This window comes from Manis javanica, chromosome 4 (assembly GCF_040802235.1).
Source record: "Manis javanica isolate MJ-LG chromosome 4, MJ_LKY, whole genome shotgun sequence".
NCBI lineage: Eukaryota > Metazoa > Chordata > Mammalia > Pholidota > Manidae > Manis > Manis javanica.
This window is the reverse complement of record NC_133159.1, coordinates 134794165-134811504: the sequence shown is the minus strand read 5'-3', so window position 1 is coordinate 134811504 and position 17340 is coordinate 134794165. Positions and strand designations below refer to the sequence as shown.

General features: G+C 48.9%; 1 protein-coding gene across 11 annotated transcripts in view; it reads left to right on the top strand.

Moving 5' to 3' along the window:
* Window positions 1-17340, top strand: part of RPH3AL (rabphilin 3A like (without C2 domains)) — a 165160-nt gene that overhangs the window by 96964 nt on the left and 50856 nt on the right. For all 11 annotated transcript variants that reach the window (XM_073235055.1, XM_073235051.1, XM_073235054.1 and 8 more), the window contains one exon: window positions 12692-12866. In XM_073235055.1, coding sequence (XP_073091156.1) covers window positions 12692-12866 — 175 coding nt within the window. The remainder of the gene's footprint in view (window positions 1-12691; window positions 12867-17340) is intronic.

Genomic DNA, 17340 nt, shown 5'->3' with positions numbered 1-17340 from the left:
CTCTGTCTCTCCTACTCCATAGTGAACTTGCCCAGGGCTGACACCCTCAGGCAAGACAGGCACCCAGCCCCCTAGCTGTGGAGAGCCACTGCTGGGCTCCCCCTCTCTCTGAAGCTGGCAAACGTTCCTCACCGGTACTCGTGTGGAAGCCTCACAGGAGCAAAGCTCCTTGCCAGGGTTAATGTAAGTCAAAGCATATCCTCTGGCTCTGAGATCCTCTAGCTGAAGTGTTTAAATTATCTGTCAAGAAAACAGCATGCTCAGAATATTTTTCTCACTGTATTTTTCCCTTTCTACTCTGCTGGCAATTGCTTACCTCCCAGACTGGCCTGGTTGCTCAAAAACCCACTTGAAATGAAGAGGAGATTCACTTGGGCCTTGACAAGGTTTCACGCTCTCAGGCTGAGTGAGGAGCTCCCCTCGGGGTGCTGGAGGAGAGGGCAGGTGTGTGCTCTGTGTTTCCTGGGGCTTCATTGCCAGCCAGGTCCTGGCGTGTACCCCCAGCCCTGCTCCCACGTGGGGAGCCAGCCAGCCAACCAGCCTCAGCAATCCTGGGAGGTGGCAGACTTTTCTCTCTGGCTCACCAACACTCACACAGCACCTGAGGTTTCACAGTGTTATCCTCAAACAAGCGAATACTCCTGGAGGGGTCTCACTCAGCCTCTGGCGGACACCTCGGTTAGGCGTTAGCCCTTTAGAAGGGGTTAGTGGAGAGCCAGAGCTGATGGATCCCGCTTAGCTGCTCTGTTGCTTCTCAAACCTCTTTGTAGACTCCGGGTTTCTTGGGCTCTACACCCGGGACTGCGGGTTTCACCCCGGGTGCTGGGGGAGGGATATGAGAAAACTGACCCAGAGCAGGACAGCTCCTGGAGGCAGGGTGCGAACACATTCACATGGTGGAGGAAGCTGAGCCGTGGACTCGGCTCTGTGTGGGTTCCTGCCGTGGGGCCGTAAGGACCCTTGCTCTTTTCTTTCCCTGGCTCCGTCCCAAGAGGCTGCTGAATTTGTTATTTGAATGAACTAATATCTGTTTACTCCCTCTTCAGAAGTTGTTTGTAAGCTTTATCCTTCTGAGGCAAAGGGAGAAAACAATGAGGAAAAGATGGCAGGAAATTAATTCCTACCAGAGGGAAAAAAAACAAGAACAAGGAAAAAAATCTTAAAACAAGAGAGAGGGAGGGAAGAAGGGAGGCAAGAAAGAAGGAAGGAAGAAAAAAGCTGATAACTCAGAAAATCAAGTATTTTAATAGCGCAAACATTTTCCCTGGTTTTAATTCTGCTAAGTTGTCCTAGATGGTATATATATATATAAAACTTTACATATTCAAAAGAATATTTGTCTAATCACTTACATTACAATAGAAACAATGTTTGTTGACTCCCCTTGCCATGAAGGATGAAGAACTCGATGCTTTTTTTTCTTCCAGCCACTTTTTGCTTTTTTGTTGAGTCAATCTGGAATTCGGAGTCAGATTATTTTTGTTAACTCATTATTTTATATCTACCTTTTAAGCATCATTACTTTCATGTTCTTATTTTTTTGTGGTTATATTCGCATTAGACTGTCTTTAATTTATTTCACCCACCACTGGTGAATCTTCTGGTCCCCCATCCATGAGTCCCCCATCCTGAAGCTTTTTGTTTTAATTCATTTAATGAACTGAACTGTACTTCTGAGCAATTTTTTAGGATGACTGACTACATCTCTGTTTTCTATTGTTGCTGATACAACTGAGCCACAGTACCTTCTTGGGATAAGAATGACAGCCATTTCCAGGTAACAGAGGCAGGCGGAGGTGCCATCCTAGCATTTCAAATGGCATCTTCTGCCTGGGCTGCCTCTGTGTGGTTACAGATGTGCAAAACAGGCCTTGGGACCTGCTTCCTACCCCACTCACTCTTCACGCTGAACATATATGGTCAAATCCATGCCACGGCCACAAACACTGTAAATTGTGACTCCCATCCTACTTGAGTACAGGGGCCAGTTAATCCTGCTGTTAGCCAGAACTTTAAGGCAGGATGGTCACAACTGGTGTGCGGGACAGATAACATTTCCAGCACAGACAAAAACTAAAAGCAAATGTGGATGTTACAGTAGTACATCTCCTGTTAGCTTACTTTTGTATCAGCTTGTCACCCTTGGCAGTACTCATGGCTTGTCCTACCTGGTTTGTCACCACAGAAACCTGGTCAGAGGGCACTGCCCAGCAGGCTTTGAAAGCAGTGTCCCTTCCAGCCAACACCACAATGCCCCAGGCCCTTTCTGTTTTCCAAGGGATCCAGCTCTGCCTGCCTTTATGCTGGAAGCCCTGGTTCCCTTTGAAAAACCATCCAGGTTTCTCTCATTGTCAAGATTCTGACTTCTGGAGGTTCAATGGGTACAGTGACACCCAAGGGGGAGCTTGTCTTTAGGGCCGAACTTTCAGTGTTATGAACTCATGCTGGTATTTTCAAACTAACCATAACTTAACTAAGTCTTCCCTATCTTGCTCCACTACAAAAATTTTAATTACTGTTTTCCTTTCCTGAAAAGCTACTAGCTTTTCCCCCTTAAGTCACATCCAGATTCAATCTACCAGCCATAGACTGTCCCATGTGTCAACCTGCCAAGCAGCCCAGGGATTTAATAACATCACCATCCAATTATCAATCTGTTATACTTCAGCTTTAATCAAAGTAATGCATGCATGTGGTCTGAAAAAAATTCAATTGTGTGGAAGAGCTTTGCTCTAAAACAGCGGTTGCCTGCCCAGCCGCTCCCTCACCCCGCCCGCCCCATGGCTCCTGCCGCGACTTTCTTGATTTATCAGCTTTAGATAGTCTCTGTGGAGTCCATGCTCTTAAAAATGAGGAGCTAGCTAGCTTAGATGACTCTGCTTTCCCTCCCCTCCTAATTTTTGATACTTTTGTTCTTTTTAGCTTTTTGATTAAATTTGTAGCTTCATTCTTCCATCAGCTATAACATTCACACCCCAGCTCCTTCTGTGTGAGTTGTGGGTATGAATATGAATGCCTCTGTTCTTCCCTCCCCATCTTCACCTCCCTCCTTTTCTGGATTATACCTTTAATAATAGATTGCCAGAATTGTACCTTTTTATTGTTCTTTGGCTGTAATTAATTCTCCCATGCCTTGCGATTTGTGTCTGGATCTTAATTTATAAAGGATTGAGTGACAACGTGGAGAGGCTAATGTCACTGAAAGAAGACGTTATTGCTTATAGTTCCCAAGAGAAAGGGGCATGCCATGCCATGCAGGGCCACATGGGAAAGCACCAGATTCCATCAGGAGGAAGAGAGGAGTGAAGTAAAAGCATGGGATTTCTTTGGGAAAGGCAGGGCAGGGTAACTGTCCTAGGACTGGCTAGTTTGAAGAGTTCCAGCAGGTGCTGGGGCATAAGGACTGTCCCTAGTTTGGTTCTCAGGATTGATTCAGGGCAGGAGACTATTCGTGTGGTGTGTGGTGTGTGAAAAGTTAATAAAGGAGGTGGTTGGAGGTGTGGAGTAGGGATTGGTTGGACGGTTTGTAATACGACTTTGTAACACCTGCAAAAACTGCATCACAGAGGGGATGTAAATTATTTTGGCCATGACAGGCAAAGTCTAAGAAAACACAGAATACTTTGTCTTTAGTTTAGTTCTAAGAATTGGAAAGGAATAAATAGCATTTAATTTAGCAAACCTATATATGACTTTGTAAGAGGATTAAGAAAGCAGGTTCCAGAGTCAGGCTGCCTGGGTTCCAGTTTTTGTTCCATTCTTCCCTGTTTGTGTCACACCTTCTCTCTGTGCCTGGTTTCCTCATCTGTAAAATAGAGCTGATAACAGTACCTACCTCACAAGATTTTTGTAAGGGTTAAATAAGTTACATAGAAAATTCTTGGAATGGTGCCTGACACAAAATTTATTAGGCATTTAATTTTTTTCTTATTCTATAAACATTAAACCCCTTAGGGTTAAATGGTTATGTGAAGATCATATTTTGATAACTACCTCGACCCCTGGACCACCAAAGGTTCCTAGTATGATCAAATGTTTTTAACTTAATTTCTTAAAACCATGTCATGTCTTAATTTACCTAATATTTGGAACCATAACTTTCTGATAGGGTTTTTAGTTTGACCTTTTTTCTCATTGACAAAAGAATAATGAAACTTCATGTACTTTTAGGCAGCTTCTTGCTTTTTACCTGCTGTTGTGCAGAGCCCTCTCTTTTCCTGTCAGGAACCTTTGAGACCCTTGCCCAGCTCTAGGCTGTACTAGTTTACTGAACACTGTCTTCAAGGATTTCTCTTAAACTCACCTCCTGAATAGGAGACACTGTCTCCAGGATCCTGTCTTCTTTGTTGTTTTTTGCCTGTGTTTTTCTGGAGCCCATCCTTAAGTAACTTCTTAAAAAGGGAATATAAGAAGGGAATATACAGGGAAAACTGGAGTCCTTGCAAGTCTAAAATATCTCTACTCTTCCTTCATGGTTTTTTTTACCCCTGCCTTCATGTTTGATTGATAGTTTGACTGATAGAATTCTAGATGCACAGTCTTTGAGTATCCAGTGTTGCTGATTAGTCTGATGCTATTCTAATTTCCTTGCATGGGCCCTATTTTTCTTTATGGAAGCTTCTAGGACCTTCTTTTTATTATTATAACTAAGTGATTTTATGAGATGTGTCTATCTCTTTTCTGCTTTTCATTTTTCCTGCCTTACAGTCAATCAAAACCTTTTAATCTGAAGACTGTTGTCCTTTAGTTCCAGGAAATTTTTTTCTGCTTCCCTCTTTCTGGAGCATCTTATTAGGAATTTGACTGCTCAAGTTGTGCATTTTTGCTTCATAATTTCTTTCACATTTTTCTGTTCCTTCATCTTTGTGTTTACTTTCCAAATTTCCTGATTTTTTTCTTCCAGCCTTTATATTTTAATATTTCTGCATTGAATTTTTAATTTCGAGGAGGCTTTCAAAAGATTCTCCAACTGTTCCTTTTCATAGCATGTCGTTCTTGTTTGATGAATAAACCTATATATTTTAAGTCCCTGAATTTAGCTTTCCTACTTTACTCAATTAGCAATGTATCTGATTGTTGCTTTTTTTAAGAAGTGCCTAAACAGAGGATGGATGTGCTACGAGAGGTGTGGAGGCTTAAAACAGTCATCGTTTGTTTGCTTACTATTCTGCAGTGTAGGCTGGGCCCAGCAGGGTGTTTCTTTGGCTTGTCTCTCCTGGGGTCATTCATGGGCTGCAGTTTTCTGACAGGTGGACTGGGGTGGAGTCCAGGAAGGCTCACTCCTCTGCAGTCACGCTGGCTGCTAGCTGGGGGTGGCTCGGTTCTCCTAGTGTGGCCCCGTCCTCCAGCACACTGGACCTGACTCTCTCACCTGATGGCAGCGCTGTTCCAATTAGGGAGAAAGGAAGCTGCCAGGCCTCTGAGGCCTTGTCAGAAGTCACATGTTACTTCTGCCACATTTTGTTGATCAAAGCAAGCCAGAATCCTAGACCGGATTCAGGGGGTGGGAAATAGACTCCATCTCTTAATAGGAGGAGAGGAAAATTTATTTGGAACCATTGTATCTACTACAACCTCCCAGGCAGTTTCTCGCTCTGTCTGAGTCAACTTGGGCTGCCATAAAATACTATAGACAGGGGCTTAAGCAACAGTAGCTTATTTCTCACAGTTCTGGAGGCTGGGAGTCCAAGATCTAGGTACTGGCACATCTGGTTTCCAGCAAGGGCTGTCTTCCCAGCATGTAGATGGCCACCATCTCATGGTGTCCTCCCATGTGAGGAGAGAGAAGCAAGCTTCTCTTTTTATAAGGACTTTAATCCCATCATGGGGGCCCCACCCTTATAACCTCATCTAAAGCAATTTACCTCCCCAAAGCCCCATTTCCAAATACCATCACGTTGGGGGGTAGGGCTTCAACATATGAATTGGGAGATGGGGTCCATACAGTTCAGTCCTTAGCATCCTCCAGGAAGCAGTGTTTCTCTTTAGTTACCTGAGTTTTGTAAAGCCTTGAGATTCGGACATGTGTCTAGTGGTCTCCGCCGACATACTTGTTAGGTATCCAGCATGTGCTGGGTGCCCTGGGCAGCTCCTGCTGTCATGGAGCATTTGATTCGTTGCAGGGAATGGACATGTAAATAGGCAGTCATAACAGTGTGTATGCACTTCAGTGGACGACCTGCGCTATTCTGTGGAAGCTTCTAGATAAAAGTAATCTGGAGGCGAGAGACAGCTTGGGGTCAGGGAGTGAGTGTGGCCTTGTCTGGCTGATCGCAAGTGTGGGATCAGGAGGAGGGGAGAAATGAGGCTGTGCGGAGGCGGGGGCTGGCGGAGTTCTGGCTGGCCACAGCGTAGAGTTTGGCTTGCCTGTTATAGTCGCTGGGTGGCCAGTACTGTGTATGTGTATGTGTGGTGGCCAGGACAGCAACACCTCTCTGCTATGGTGGGTTGACCCTTTAAGAGACCCTTTTTAAAATGACCAAAGCGTAAACAAGAAGCATTCTCTATAACAGGCCATTCCCTCAGGCTTTTCAAGACTGGGCCAGCTTGGAGCTTGTTAAGCCATCATAGCATGGTCTCCCTGAAGACAGAGTCCCACATTCTGTCCCCTGGAGACAACTCCTTTGCTTTGCCTTCTTTGCTCATTCAGTCAGCAATGCTCCTGCCACATGCACAAGCTCCTTTCTGGGGCCTGGGAGTGCTGGGGTGGCCCATGATGCGCTCACAGCTTCCCAGGCAGCACAGCAGGCCTCGCAGCACAGAAAACACAGAGGGGCAGAGGCACTGGTTCTGCAAGAGGCAGCACGGATGGCTTCCGAGGGGAAGGGCCACTGCCTGATGGAGACAAGCATGAAGGGCACTGGAGGTGGAAGGCCCAGCAAGGGCGCACCGTACCCCTGCTGTGACCCATGGGGTGAGGGGCAGGGTGTGGGCACCTTCCCTGAGTTCATGCAAGTGTGCTCCTGAGGTGCACTGGAGGCATGGAAGGGGCAGAGACAGAGGGCTTGGGTTGGCCCTCCCCCAGCCTCCCCAGTGGCCCGTCCCCTAGGCTTCCTCTTCTCTGCAGTGGGGCCTGGCAATTACCACCTTCTCCAGCCACAGCCACTTAGGAAATGCCAATGATTAGCGATTGTTATCATAGTAATTAAAATTCCCAGGGAACAGTTTGGCTAATATCCGTCAGTATCTGCAGTCAGGTTGGCCATGAGCTGAAATCGGAATGAAAACCTCAGAGCAGAGCACAAGTCGGTACCGCAGGGAGGATTTAATGCCGCCGGCCACCCCCAGCAAGTGCCATGGTGGCTGTGCCAGTCTTTTCTCATTAAATGGCATTTTCAAGGCTGGCTGCTTTGCTGGCCTTATCACAGCAAACCACACGTGGGGAGTGCAGTGGGGCTTTGCAGAATAGCACAGCTTCTCCAGAAAGTGAAGGTTTTCCCATCTGGGGCCCTCGACAGTGTGGGAATGGGAGTTAATTCCCACGGACGGCTTTTCCTGCTGTTCTTGGGGAGGGGGTCGGGGTGATGCCAGACAGTGGGTGATGGGCCTGGATGCAGAGAGCAGAAATTGCATGATTAAGAGCTACTGTTGTGTTTTCCCTGGTGGGGGTGGGCAGCGAGGCAAGAGAAGGGCTGAGGATGTGCAGGGATTGGCATGGGGAGAGGAGGGATGGCAGCTCAGAATTCAGCCCAGCCGGGATCCTTCACACCTCACCTCACTGGTCCTGCTTTCCCATGCGGAAGGCATTTTCCAGAATTCTCAGTGTTGGGTGCACCTCCACCCAAGTGTGCCCTGCATACTGGTGATGCATATGTGTGCTGCATTCCCCCTCTGGGCCTCAGGAACTGCTGCTCCTCCAGCTGGTCCAGGACCATCGGCCACCCTGGTCTGGTCTGGTCTCTGCCCACTGCAGGCTTTCCAGCTGGACTGCAGAGCCAACACGGGAGAAGCAGACAGACCTCCCCCCACCCACTGCAATGGACTCACACGGGATGACTGACCCACTGGGTCTGTTGTGGACCTGCCCGCTGGACCCTGGGAGGCACTGCAGGCCTGGCAGACCCACGTGGTCATTGCCCTTGCTGAACATATATATCAGGGTGAATTGTATGAAGCTGAGGGGGGGATTTATAGGTCAAAAATGAATACCAAAAAAAGGTTGACTAGCAGCAGCTTCATACAGTACAGTCCAGTACTTTGGATCCTGTGCTTTTTATCCTGTTTTCCAAAAGCACTTTACTGATTGGTGTTTTTTAAGTGGGGGGTAAGGGAGGAGACAGGTCATTACAACAGGAGATGAGGCTGAGGGTGTGAGGCCTGGTGACTGATATGCCAGGGGAGGCAGGGGCGGCTGGGGCTGGGGGTCTCTGTGGTGCTCCAGGGGGAGCTGCCTTGTGCTCTGGAGGTCACAGTCAGGAAGGTTCAGTGGAGCTTGCTCTGCCCCAGCGTGACCTGCTGGGCGCTTCCTCTTTATCCCTCATTAATCTGAAACAGTAAATCCATTTGATTAATTACAAGAACTTGGGTAAAACCTGGAGGCCACTTCTCTTTGAAGGTGACAGACTTTTGGATTGGGATAGTTCCAGCAAACTACCTACAGCTGCCAATTCAGCCATTCAACCAGTGTTTTTTGAGCACTTACTATGTATCAGGTGTGGACTAGTAGTTTCAAGATACAGTGGTGAGCAAAGTGCCCCGCCCCCCCTCCTGGATGCTGAAGCCTAGTGGGAGAGTCCGGTAAATGTGGACAGCAGCCAGCACCCATGAACTGACGAATGAATAGATAAAATGCAGTGTATACCTGCAATAGAATACTACACAGCCTCAAAAAGGAAGGAGATTCTGACACACGTTGCAACATGGATGAACCTGGAGAACATTATGCTAAGTGAAAAAATCCAGTCATAAAAAGAAAAATACTGTACGATTCCACTCATATGAGGTACCTAGAGTAATCAGATTCTTTCCGAGTCCAATTGTCAGAAAGCAGAATGGGGGTTGTCAGCGGTTGCCGAGAAAGGGGAATAAGGAGTTATTTAATGGGTGCAGAGTTTCCGTTTTACAAGATAAGGAATGTTCTGGAGATGGGCAGCACAGCAGTGTGAATTCACATACTGTTCCTAACCTGTACACTTAGAAATGGTTAAGGTGGTAAATTTCATGTTCCTGTATTTGTCACAATAAAATAAAAAAGAAATACTTACGGGTCGGAACCCTGGTCCCAGCTCCACACAGGACACCGTAGGATGAGGACGCAGAGCAGGCATGATGGACCCGGCCCTGTGGAATCCCCAGATGTGGCTCCGTAGCGTCTCTTGGTATCTCGCTGAAGGCCATGCAACCAGAAAGTGTGAGCCACACGCTGAGTCACCTCAGGGCTGTCCTGCCACTGCCCTTCAAACAGGGTACAGTGTGAGGAGCTCGTGCTCTCCACCCAAGAAGGCAGGCCCTGGGGGTGGCAGCAGGGCCTGCGTCTACCCCCCTGTGATGGCTAGTTCTGGTGACCTCAGGACCTGACATGCATCTCCCCTAAGCCCACCACTCCATGGGAACTGCTCCTGAAGTCCCCAGACCAGACCCCAGGTCCATCAAGAACACCATCACAGGGTGGCTGCTTAGCCCCACCTGGGGCTCTCTCTATGTGATAATGTTATGAGTGACCTATAGTTTCTTCATTTTACTTTTTTGTTATTGCCCTAGTTTTGTATACTATGTATGTAGTCTCTTCTCCAGAAAAAAAAAAAAGACAAAGCAGACCCAGGAATTCCACTTCTAGGAATTTACCCTAAGAATGCAGCAGCCCAGTTTGAAAAAGACAGATGCACCCCTATGTTTATTGCAGCACTATTTACAATAGCCAAGAAATGGAAGCAACCTAAGTGTCCATCAGTAGATGAATGGATAAAGAAGATGTGGTACATATACACAATGGAATATTATTCAGCCATAAGAAGAAAACAAATCCTACCATTTGCAATAACATGGATGGAGCTAGAGGGTATTATGCTCAGTGAAATAAGCCAGGTGGAGAAAGACAAGTACCAAATGATTTCACTCATATGTGGAGCATAAGAACAAAGAAAAAACTGAAGGAACAAAACAGCAGCAGAATCACAGAACCCAAGAATGGACTAACAGTTACCAAAGGGAAAGGGACTGGGGAGGATGGGTGGGAAGGGAGGGATGAGGGTGGGGGAGAAGAAAGGGGGCATTACGATTAGCATGTATAATGTGGGGGGAGACATGGGGAGGGCTGTACAATACAGAGAAGACAAGCAGTGACTCTGTAGCATCTTACTACGCTGATGGACAGTGACTGTAATGGGGTTTGTTGGGGGGACTTGGTGAAGTGGGGAGTCTAGTAAATATGTTCCCCATGTAATTATAGATTAAGGATACCAAAATTAAAAAATTAAATTAAATTAAATTTAAAAAAAAAACAGGAGCTCAAATTCCAGCTCCCTGGCAAATTACTTGACCTTCACAAGTCTTAGTTTCCTCATCAATAAGCTGTATGAACTATCCTGGTACACTTAGGGTGGCTGTGAAGATTCTTTGTGCCAGCAAATAGTAACAAATGCTTAAAAGAAGTTAATAAATGTTGGCTATTATTGTAAAAAAAAACAAAAACAAAAGACAAAGCGGTTTCCACGGTAGGGCTGGGGCAGCAGTGTGGTACAGGTCCTGAGCCCACGCAGGCCCCGCCTTTTAAGGGCTTGCTTCCTTTGGGCCCAAGGCCCAGCCCGTGGGAGGAGGCGGGAGGCTCACACCGGGAGGGGCGGCACTAACGGCCGCTCAGGCTTTCTCTTAGCAGAGGGAGCTGAGTGAGCCCTCACCCGCCTGCCATGGCCCCTTGGGCTCGGACACCTGTTCTAAGGAGCTGTGCAGCAGCTCTGCAGGGACAGGTGGCCTTGGTGGCTGCTGCTTTTGTTTGTTTCCTCTCCCTGGACGGCCCTGCCCTGCCCTCTAGGCATTCCGTCTGCGGGGCACTCAGAGTCCATGATGACGCCTGAGCCTGACGGGCTGGGGGTGATTCACCACTCAACCACACCTTAGTGAGCATCTGCTTTGTATCAGTGAACTGTTGAATGAGCCTCTGGGGCCTCCAGTGTGGACTAGAGGCCAAGAGAATCGTGGACTAGCCTTGGGCAAGTTGCTTGTCAGAGCCTCAGTTTCCCCATCTGGAAAGTAGGGGTAATGTTAGAGCTTCCTGAAAGGGCTGTTATCACCAGATGCCTATGGGAATGTGAGAGGAGACTTTAATTTTCCACTCTGTGAATTTTAGCCTAAGTATATGCACTACCAATTCAAATATGGATAAATATATAGATAATAGATAGAAGGGCCATGAGAGGGTCAGAAGGAGTTTTATAAAGAGGGCTTCACAAATCATCCACCCCACCAAATGGGTTCTGTGTTATTCAAGAGCCACACAAAAGCAGGCCCTTCTGCACAAAGTAGCTGGGAGGAAGGGGTGAGTGATTCATGCCAGGGACAGAGTTCAAACTCGGTGGTCCCATGCCTGGCACTCAAGCCTAGAGAAGGAACTGCTGTCTGCTTAGAGAAGTAGATGCACATCACTCAGGGAGTCAGTGCTGCTGTACAGTGAAGCAGTGAGCTTTGCAGACCCATTACTAAGGTTGAGTTTCTCTAGGAAAACCTGCTGGATAGGTCCCAAGTGGGAAGCACTTTTGGGAAAATCTGCACACGTTGGCATATTAAAGGCACTGAGAAGTCCTGCAGTAATGGAGTTTGATTTAACCTTGTGCTTCCCAATGTACATGATGAGGAACCTTTTTTTTCCATTTTTGGCCTGGCCCATGTTAACATTCCACAGAACTAATGTAGTGCATATGGAGTTTGGGGATTGGGAAGCGCTGTCCTGGACAGAACCAAGTCAGCCTCTGGCCTTCTGATTTTACATTCTCCCCTTTGGGTAGGGACTTGGCCCACTGGTTGTAAAGCTGCCCACACTTGTCAGATGAGAGGAGGATGACAGTGGCAATCATGAGTTTCGTGTCTGTAGAGTGGCTGCTGGGTGCCCAGCACTGGGCAGCAGGGCCTTACATTCATTTGAGAGTCTGGTCCTCGTGGCCACCCTGTGAGGTGGGCGCTGTTTGTACATCCCACCTGCTGGTGAGACACTGAGGACCAGGAGCGGCTGTGTCTCGGTCCCGCAGCTGCTGGGTGACAGATCCAGGATTCAAGCCCAGGATGTCTGCTCTGAACCACAAAGCCTTGCTCTTCTCTGGAAAGGTCACATCATTCCTCCACACACTCCCACTTCTCTTTCTAAATACTCAGTGTATTTCCTTCATCAGAAAGAGATTACAGAGCATTTGAGGTGTTTTGAAGTAGGCATTAGAGTCCAGGAACCGTATCTCAAGTCGCTGCTCTGAATTCTAATCTGTGGCTTTCTGAGGTCCGGGTCTCCTCTGTGCCTGCTGCGGAGATGGAGCTCTCTGATTCTGTGCCAGGGCCCAGAGGCTCTTCCTCCAGCCTCTTGTCACTCTGCCCCCAAGTCCGGAGGGAAGGGCAAGCAGGTGACATCCATGGAGCACCTTCTTGATGCCCACGGTGCTGAGTGCTTCCCACCTTCCCACCAGGAGGGGAGGCTGGGTGTGCATGGGAGCACAGTATAGGGAGGGCCGCTCTGCATCCTGTGCTCTAAGCAGGTATCTCCCCCACCCAGGTCTGGAAGAGGTCGGGGGCCTGGTTCTACAAAGGGCTCCCCAAGTACATCCTGCCTCTGAAGACCCCTGGCCGGGCTGATGACCCCCACTTCCGGCCTTTGCCAGTGGAGCCAGCCCAGCAAGAGCCCAGAAGCACTGAGACCAGTCGAGTCTACACGTGGGCCCGAGGGAGAGGTAAGCCTTTTTTCCCCCCTCAAGGAATAGCAACCAATGTTCAGGTTTTCAGCCAGTGAGGCCGTGCCATGGGCACCAGGCCAGGCCCTGCCACACCCCCACATGGCTTATGCTGGAGCTTCATCCCTCCCTCTGCTGTCAGCTCCCCACCTGCACCCACGTGGGCAGCCGGACTTCAACACAGTGATTACTTGTACCAGGATGAGTCCATGGGGGGCCGTTTCACAAAAAAAAGCACTACTTTGGGAGCAGGAATGCTGTGAGCTCAGTGGATCTTTGCAGAAATTAAGATCTCTTTTTTCTTGTTGCAAAAGTAAAGCATGTTTATTATACAATTTTTGCAAAGTCTGAAAGTACATCTTCCTGAGGCAGGCCTGTGCTATCTCTTCTCCGTGCTTGTCCTGCATCTCAGTAAGGAAGGACCCCTGGCTTCCTTGGCCCTAAAGAGCGAAGTGACTTTGTGCCCAGGGCCCCTTGGTGTTTGTGGTGGCCACACTGATGAGGGCATGTCCCTGGGGCAGCCACCAGGGGGGTCCTGCCCCACTGGAATGGTGACAATTCCTGGGTGGCAGGTGGTTCTACCCAGCTTGCATGGTGCTTTCATGTTTACGATTTTATTTTCAAAGTTTCTGGTCTCACAACAGGCTCCAGAAGGAGACAGAACAGTGTTTCGTAGCCCCATTTTATAGAAGAGTAGTCTGAGGCCCAGAGAAGAGGAGGGACTTACTCAGCTAGCATGTGGGGCCAGAAGGCAGAGTCATGCCCTCTGGCCTCTGGCCTTGTCTGCCCTGCAGTGCCCAAGTTTCAGCCCGAGACTCAGGGACTGAGTCCTAAATGAGACAAAGCAACCAGAGCCACGAGGGGCTCCTCCTGACACCAGGGGCAGCGGGCGTGGCAGCTAGCTGCTTCGGAGGGGCTCTTGAACATCTCCATCTTTGGCTATGACCTGGCATCTATCTTTATATCTATTATTGGGGCTTTTTTTTCTTGTTGCAAAAGTAAAACATGTTTATTATACAATTTTGGAGGTTGTCAAGCAGTATAATTTAGAAGGTAAGTCCCTGTAGGTCAGCCCTTCCAGCTGTAACCATGTTAACGGCCTGGCGTCCACTCCCTGGCTGTCCTTTCCTCAGCAGTGGGCTCTTTCTACAGCGGCCTCCTTGCTGATTCTCCTGGGCTGCGTTTGCACTTCCTCCCGCTCTCAGGCCAGAGAAGCCGCCTGGGACAAGGGGCAAGGAAGGTGGAGGCAGGGCAGGCAGTCCCAGGAGCAGGCCCAGGTGGGACTGGCCTGAGGGGGGCCCTATGGCTCTGCAGCCCCCTGTGGGAGCCAGCAGGGACCTGTTGGGGAAATGGCTCCCTTTCCCAGTCGGTCCCTTTCCCGCCCTCAGAGCTAGGCATTCTCCTGCTGCAGCTCTGTCAGGTTGTGTCCGTGTCCCTCAGACTGAGGGAGAGGACATGGCCATGGAAACAGAAGCTGGTGGGCACTGGTGGGTTTAGAATGTTGCACATACACACACACACACACACCAGGGAGGGCCACAGCCTCTGCCTCCTCAGCCACACTGACAAAGATGGCCTTTTAATTATGTGGGTGAGGAGGCCAGCGGCCCACACACTTGCAGTCAGCCCCGCCCATTAGCTGAGTTTGCAGTGAGATCGGGTGGGCCCTGTGGAGGTCCCTCCTGTGAACACCGTCTCCCTCTGCAGCCCACATGGGAAGCCTCCCAGGCTCCCAGAGCACAAAGTAACCAGGCCCTGTGCCAGGCACACTGCAGCTCTGTGATAACCCACATGTTAGGGCCAAGCATGTGGAGGTAGCCCAGTCAATGACTATGCGTGCTACCCATGAGGGGCAGGACCGTGAGGGCTGGTGGCCCCAGGCTGGTGGTGGAGGGCCACTCCCCCAGAAGTGGGGAGTTTCCAGGGTACGTGGGGTGCATGGGGCAGGCAGGAATGAAGTTGGGGAAGCCCACAGTCATGGAGGGAGGGATCAGAGCTAGTGGAGGAGGCGCTGCGGGGGAGGCAGGAGGCATGCAGAGGTTCCGTGCCCAGGAGCTGAAGTGCTGAGGGTTTGTATGGCGGAGCTCAGGAGAGCCACAAGCAGGCAGCTGTTCCTGAACTGCTTCCAAGCCTGATCCTCGGTGGCTGTGGTTGTCCTTTCTGATTAGTCCATGCAGAAGCCTGGGTCTGTGCTTTCTGATCGAGTTTGGGTTACCTGTCCATCCCCGACTTGGCCATGTACTCACAGAGGCCCTCAGTGGCTGTGTGATACTTTGTGGGAGACCAGAGGCCTGAGCCAGCCAGACCCATCCTTCCAGCCTGTCCTGAGCCTGGGGCAAGGGGGGCTTCCAGGGGGCAGCCCTGGGCTAGCTTCTGTGGCTTCTTGGTGGTCTGCCTGGCCTCACCCTCACGTCTGAGGCAGCCGCGGGGGAAGGCAGCCCCATGCCTGCCTCTGGGAAGCTCCCCAAGCTGCCAGGAGCTGCTGCCTTGGGCCCGACTCCTTCTCAGGTTCCTCCTGGCAGCAGGCAGCCTGAGTGGGCAGCCTTGGGAGGCCGGTACTGAGACATCACTGGGCCTTTCCAGACCGCTGCCAGTTGTGGAACCCATTGGTGTCTTTCCAGCCCCAGGAAGGGCCTCAGCTCTCCACCCACTGCCCCACTGTCAGTGGTGCCCAGGGCTGGCAGCTGGCTGGGGCAGAGCTGCAGTTTGTGGTCAGCCTGTCTGGTAAGCTGGCCCTCATAGCACCCCGTTCAGCCGAAACTGAGATTGGGGCCAGGTGGAAACCCGCACTGGAGTGTGGGCTTCCCACTGGGAGCTGCCCTGGGACAGGGCTGCATCCATCCTGAACAAGGCCAGATCCTCAGCTTGTAGCACCAGAGAGGCCGGGGATAATTGCTTCTTAGATGAATGAATGAATGAGCTATCCACCTGCTCCAGGCTGTTTGAAGGACATATGGAGGGATGTTCACTGGGGTGGGGTCTGCAGGCTCCCCTGGCTCAGAGGTCTGTGGGGCAGCCCCAGGAGACACCACCCCACTCACAGGGGGAGGCTCTCCTCCCAGGCTCCTGCCTCTGGGGACCCCAGGGCAGCATCCACCCCTGCCTCACAGGCCCTGCCCCTGGCGTGAGAGCTGATCCTGGTACTTGCATACCCTCTGACCCTCTTCCCCACCCCGGTTCCTCCATCTCTCTCCCTCCCTCCTCCCTGCCACTCTCACTTTCCCCTCCCGTCCACCTCCCTCTCCCCTTCTCCCTCCCCTCCCTCCCCTCATCTCCCCTCCCACTCCCAAGCCTCCTGGGATGACAGGGAAGGAGAGGTACTCCATACACACAGGCCATGAACTTTTCAGTCCCCAAAGCATCCAAGTGAAATGTACTGGTATTTCTAAGGCAGGTTCTGTTTCTTCCTCCTTTAAATTTTCTTTGTTAATTTTTAATGATATAGGAATACATAATATCTTTTAATAAGTTAAACTATTCAAAAGCATATGAAAAATTAAAATCTCTTCTGCCTGCCATCATATCCAAACCCCTTTCTCCCTGTTCTTACAAACATATATTTGATATTGGGTTATTTTGTTTGTTTTTTGCTTTTGTTTGAACAACAAAAATAAGCTTTTACCCATAAGTCTGCACATTGCTTTCTTTACTTAGAATATCATGGGCATCCCTCCAGATCAATAGATACCGATTTTGCTTTATTCTTTTTAGTGGCTGAATAAAATCCTATCATATTGTGATTTCATTATTCACCTATTGATGGACATTCAAACTCTTTCTGGTCTCTCATTGCTGTAAGCAATACTGAAAAGTTCTTATGTGCATATGATGCTTCTATTTCCATGGAGGAGACTTCCAAAACTGGGGTTGTGTGGTTTAAATTTCAGTAGACATTGCCAAATAATATCCCAAGTATGCTTTAGCCATTAACGCTTGCCTGCTTGCCTGCCATGAATATTACTGGCATTCATCATTTTGGCCAGTATGCTAGAAGGGAAATATTTTATTATTTTAGTCTGCGCATTTGAATATCTCTTCCTATCTTCATTATTTATTGACTATTTAGGTTTCCTCTTTTAAAGACTGCCTGTTTAAATCCACTGCTCATGTTTTATTAAGTTTTTTATTTTCTCTTCCTGATTTGTAGGTTCTCCTTACGTGTTAGGGATGTTAATTGGGTTGCAAATAGTTTTCTCCGTGACTTTACATTTTGTTTGACTTTAGTCTTTACTTGCAGTATTTTGCCGCTCAGAAACAATTTATTTTAGTTTTTGTGAAGTCAGGTATGTCTTTTCCTTCATGGCTTCTACATTTTCTCTCTTGCTTCGAAGTATCTTCCTCCCCAATATTAAAAAAAAATCAGCTACATAAAAGGTTTAATATGAGAATTAAAGGAAATTACTTAAACATGGTAAAATGTCCAAAAAAGAAAAAAATCTGACACTAAATATCATATTAGCTAATAAAGCACTGA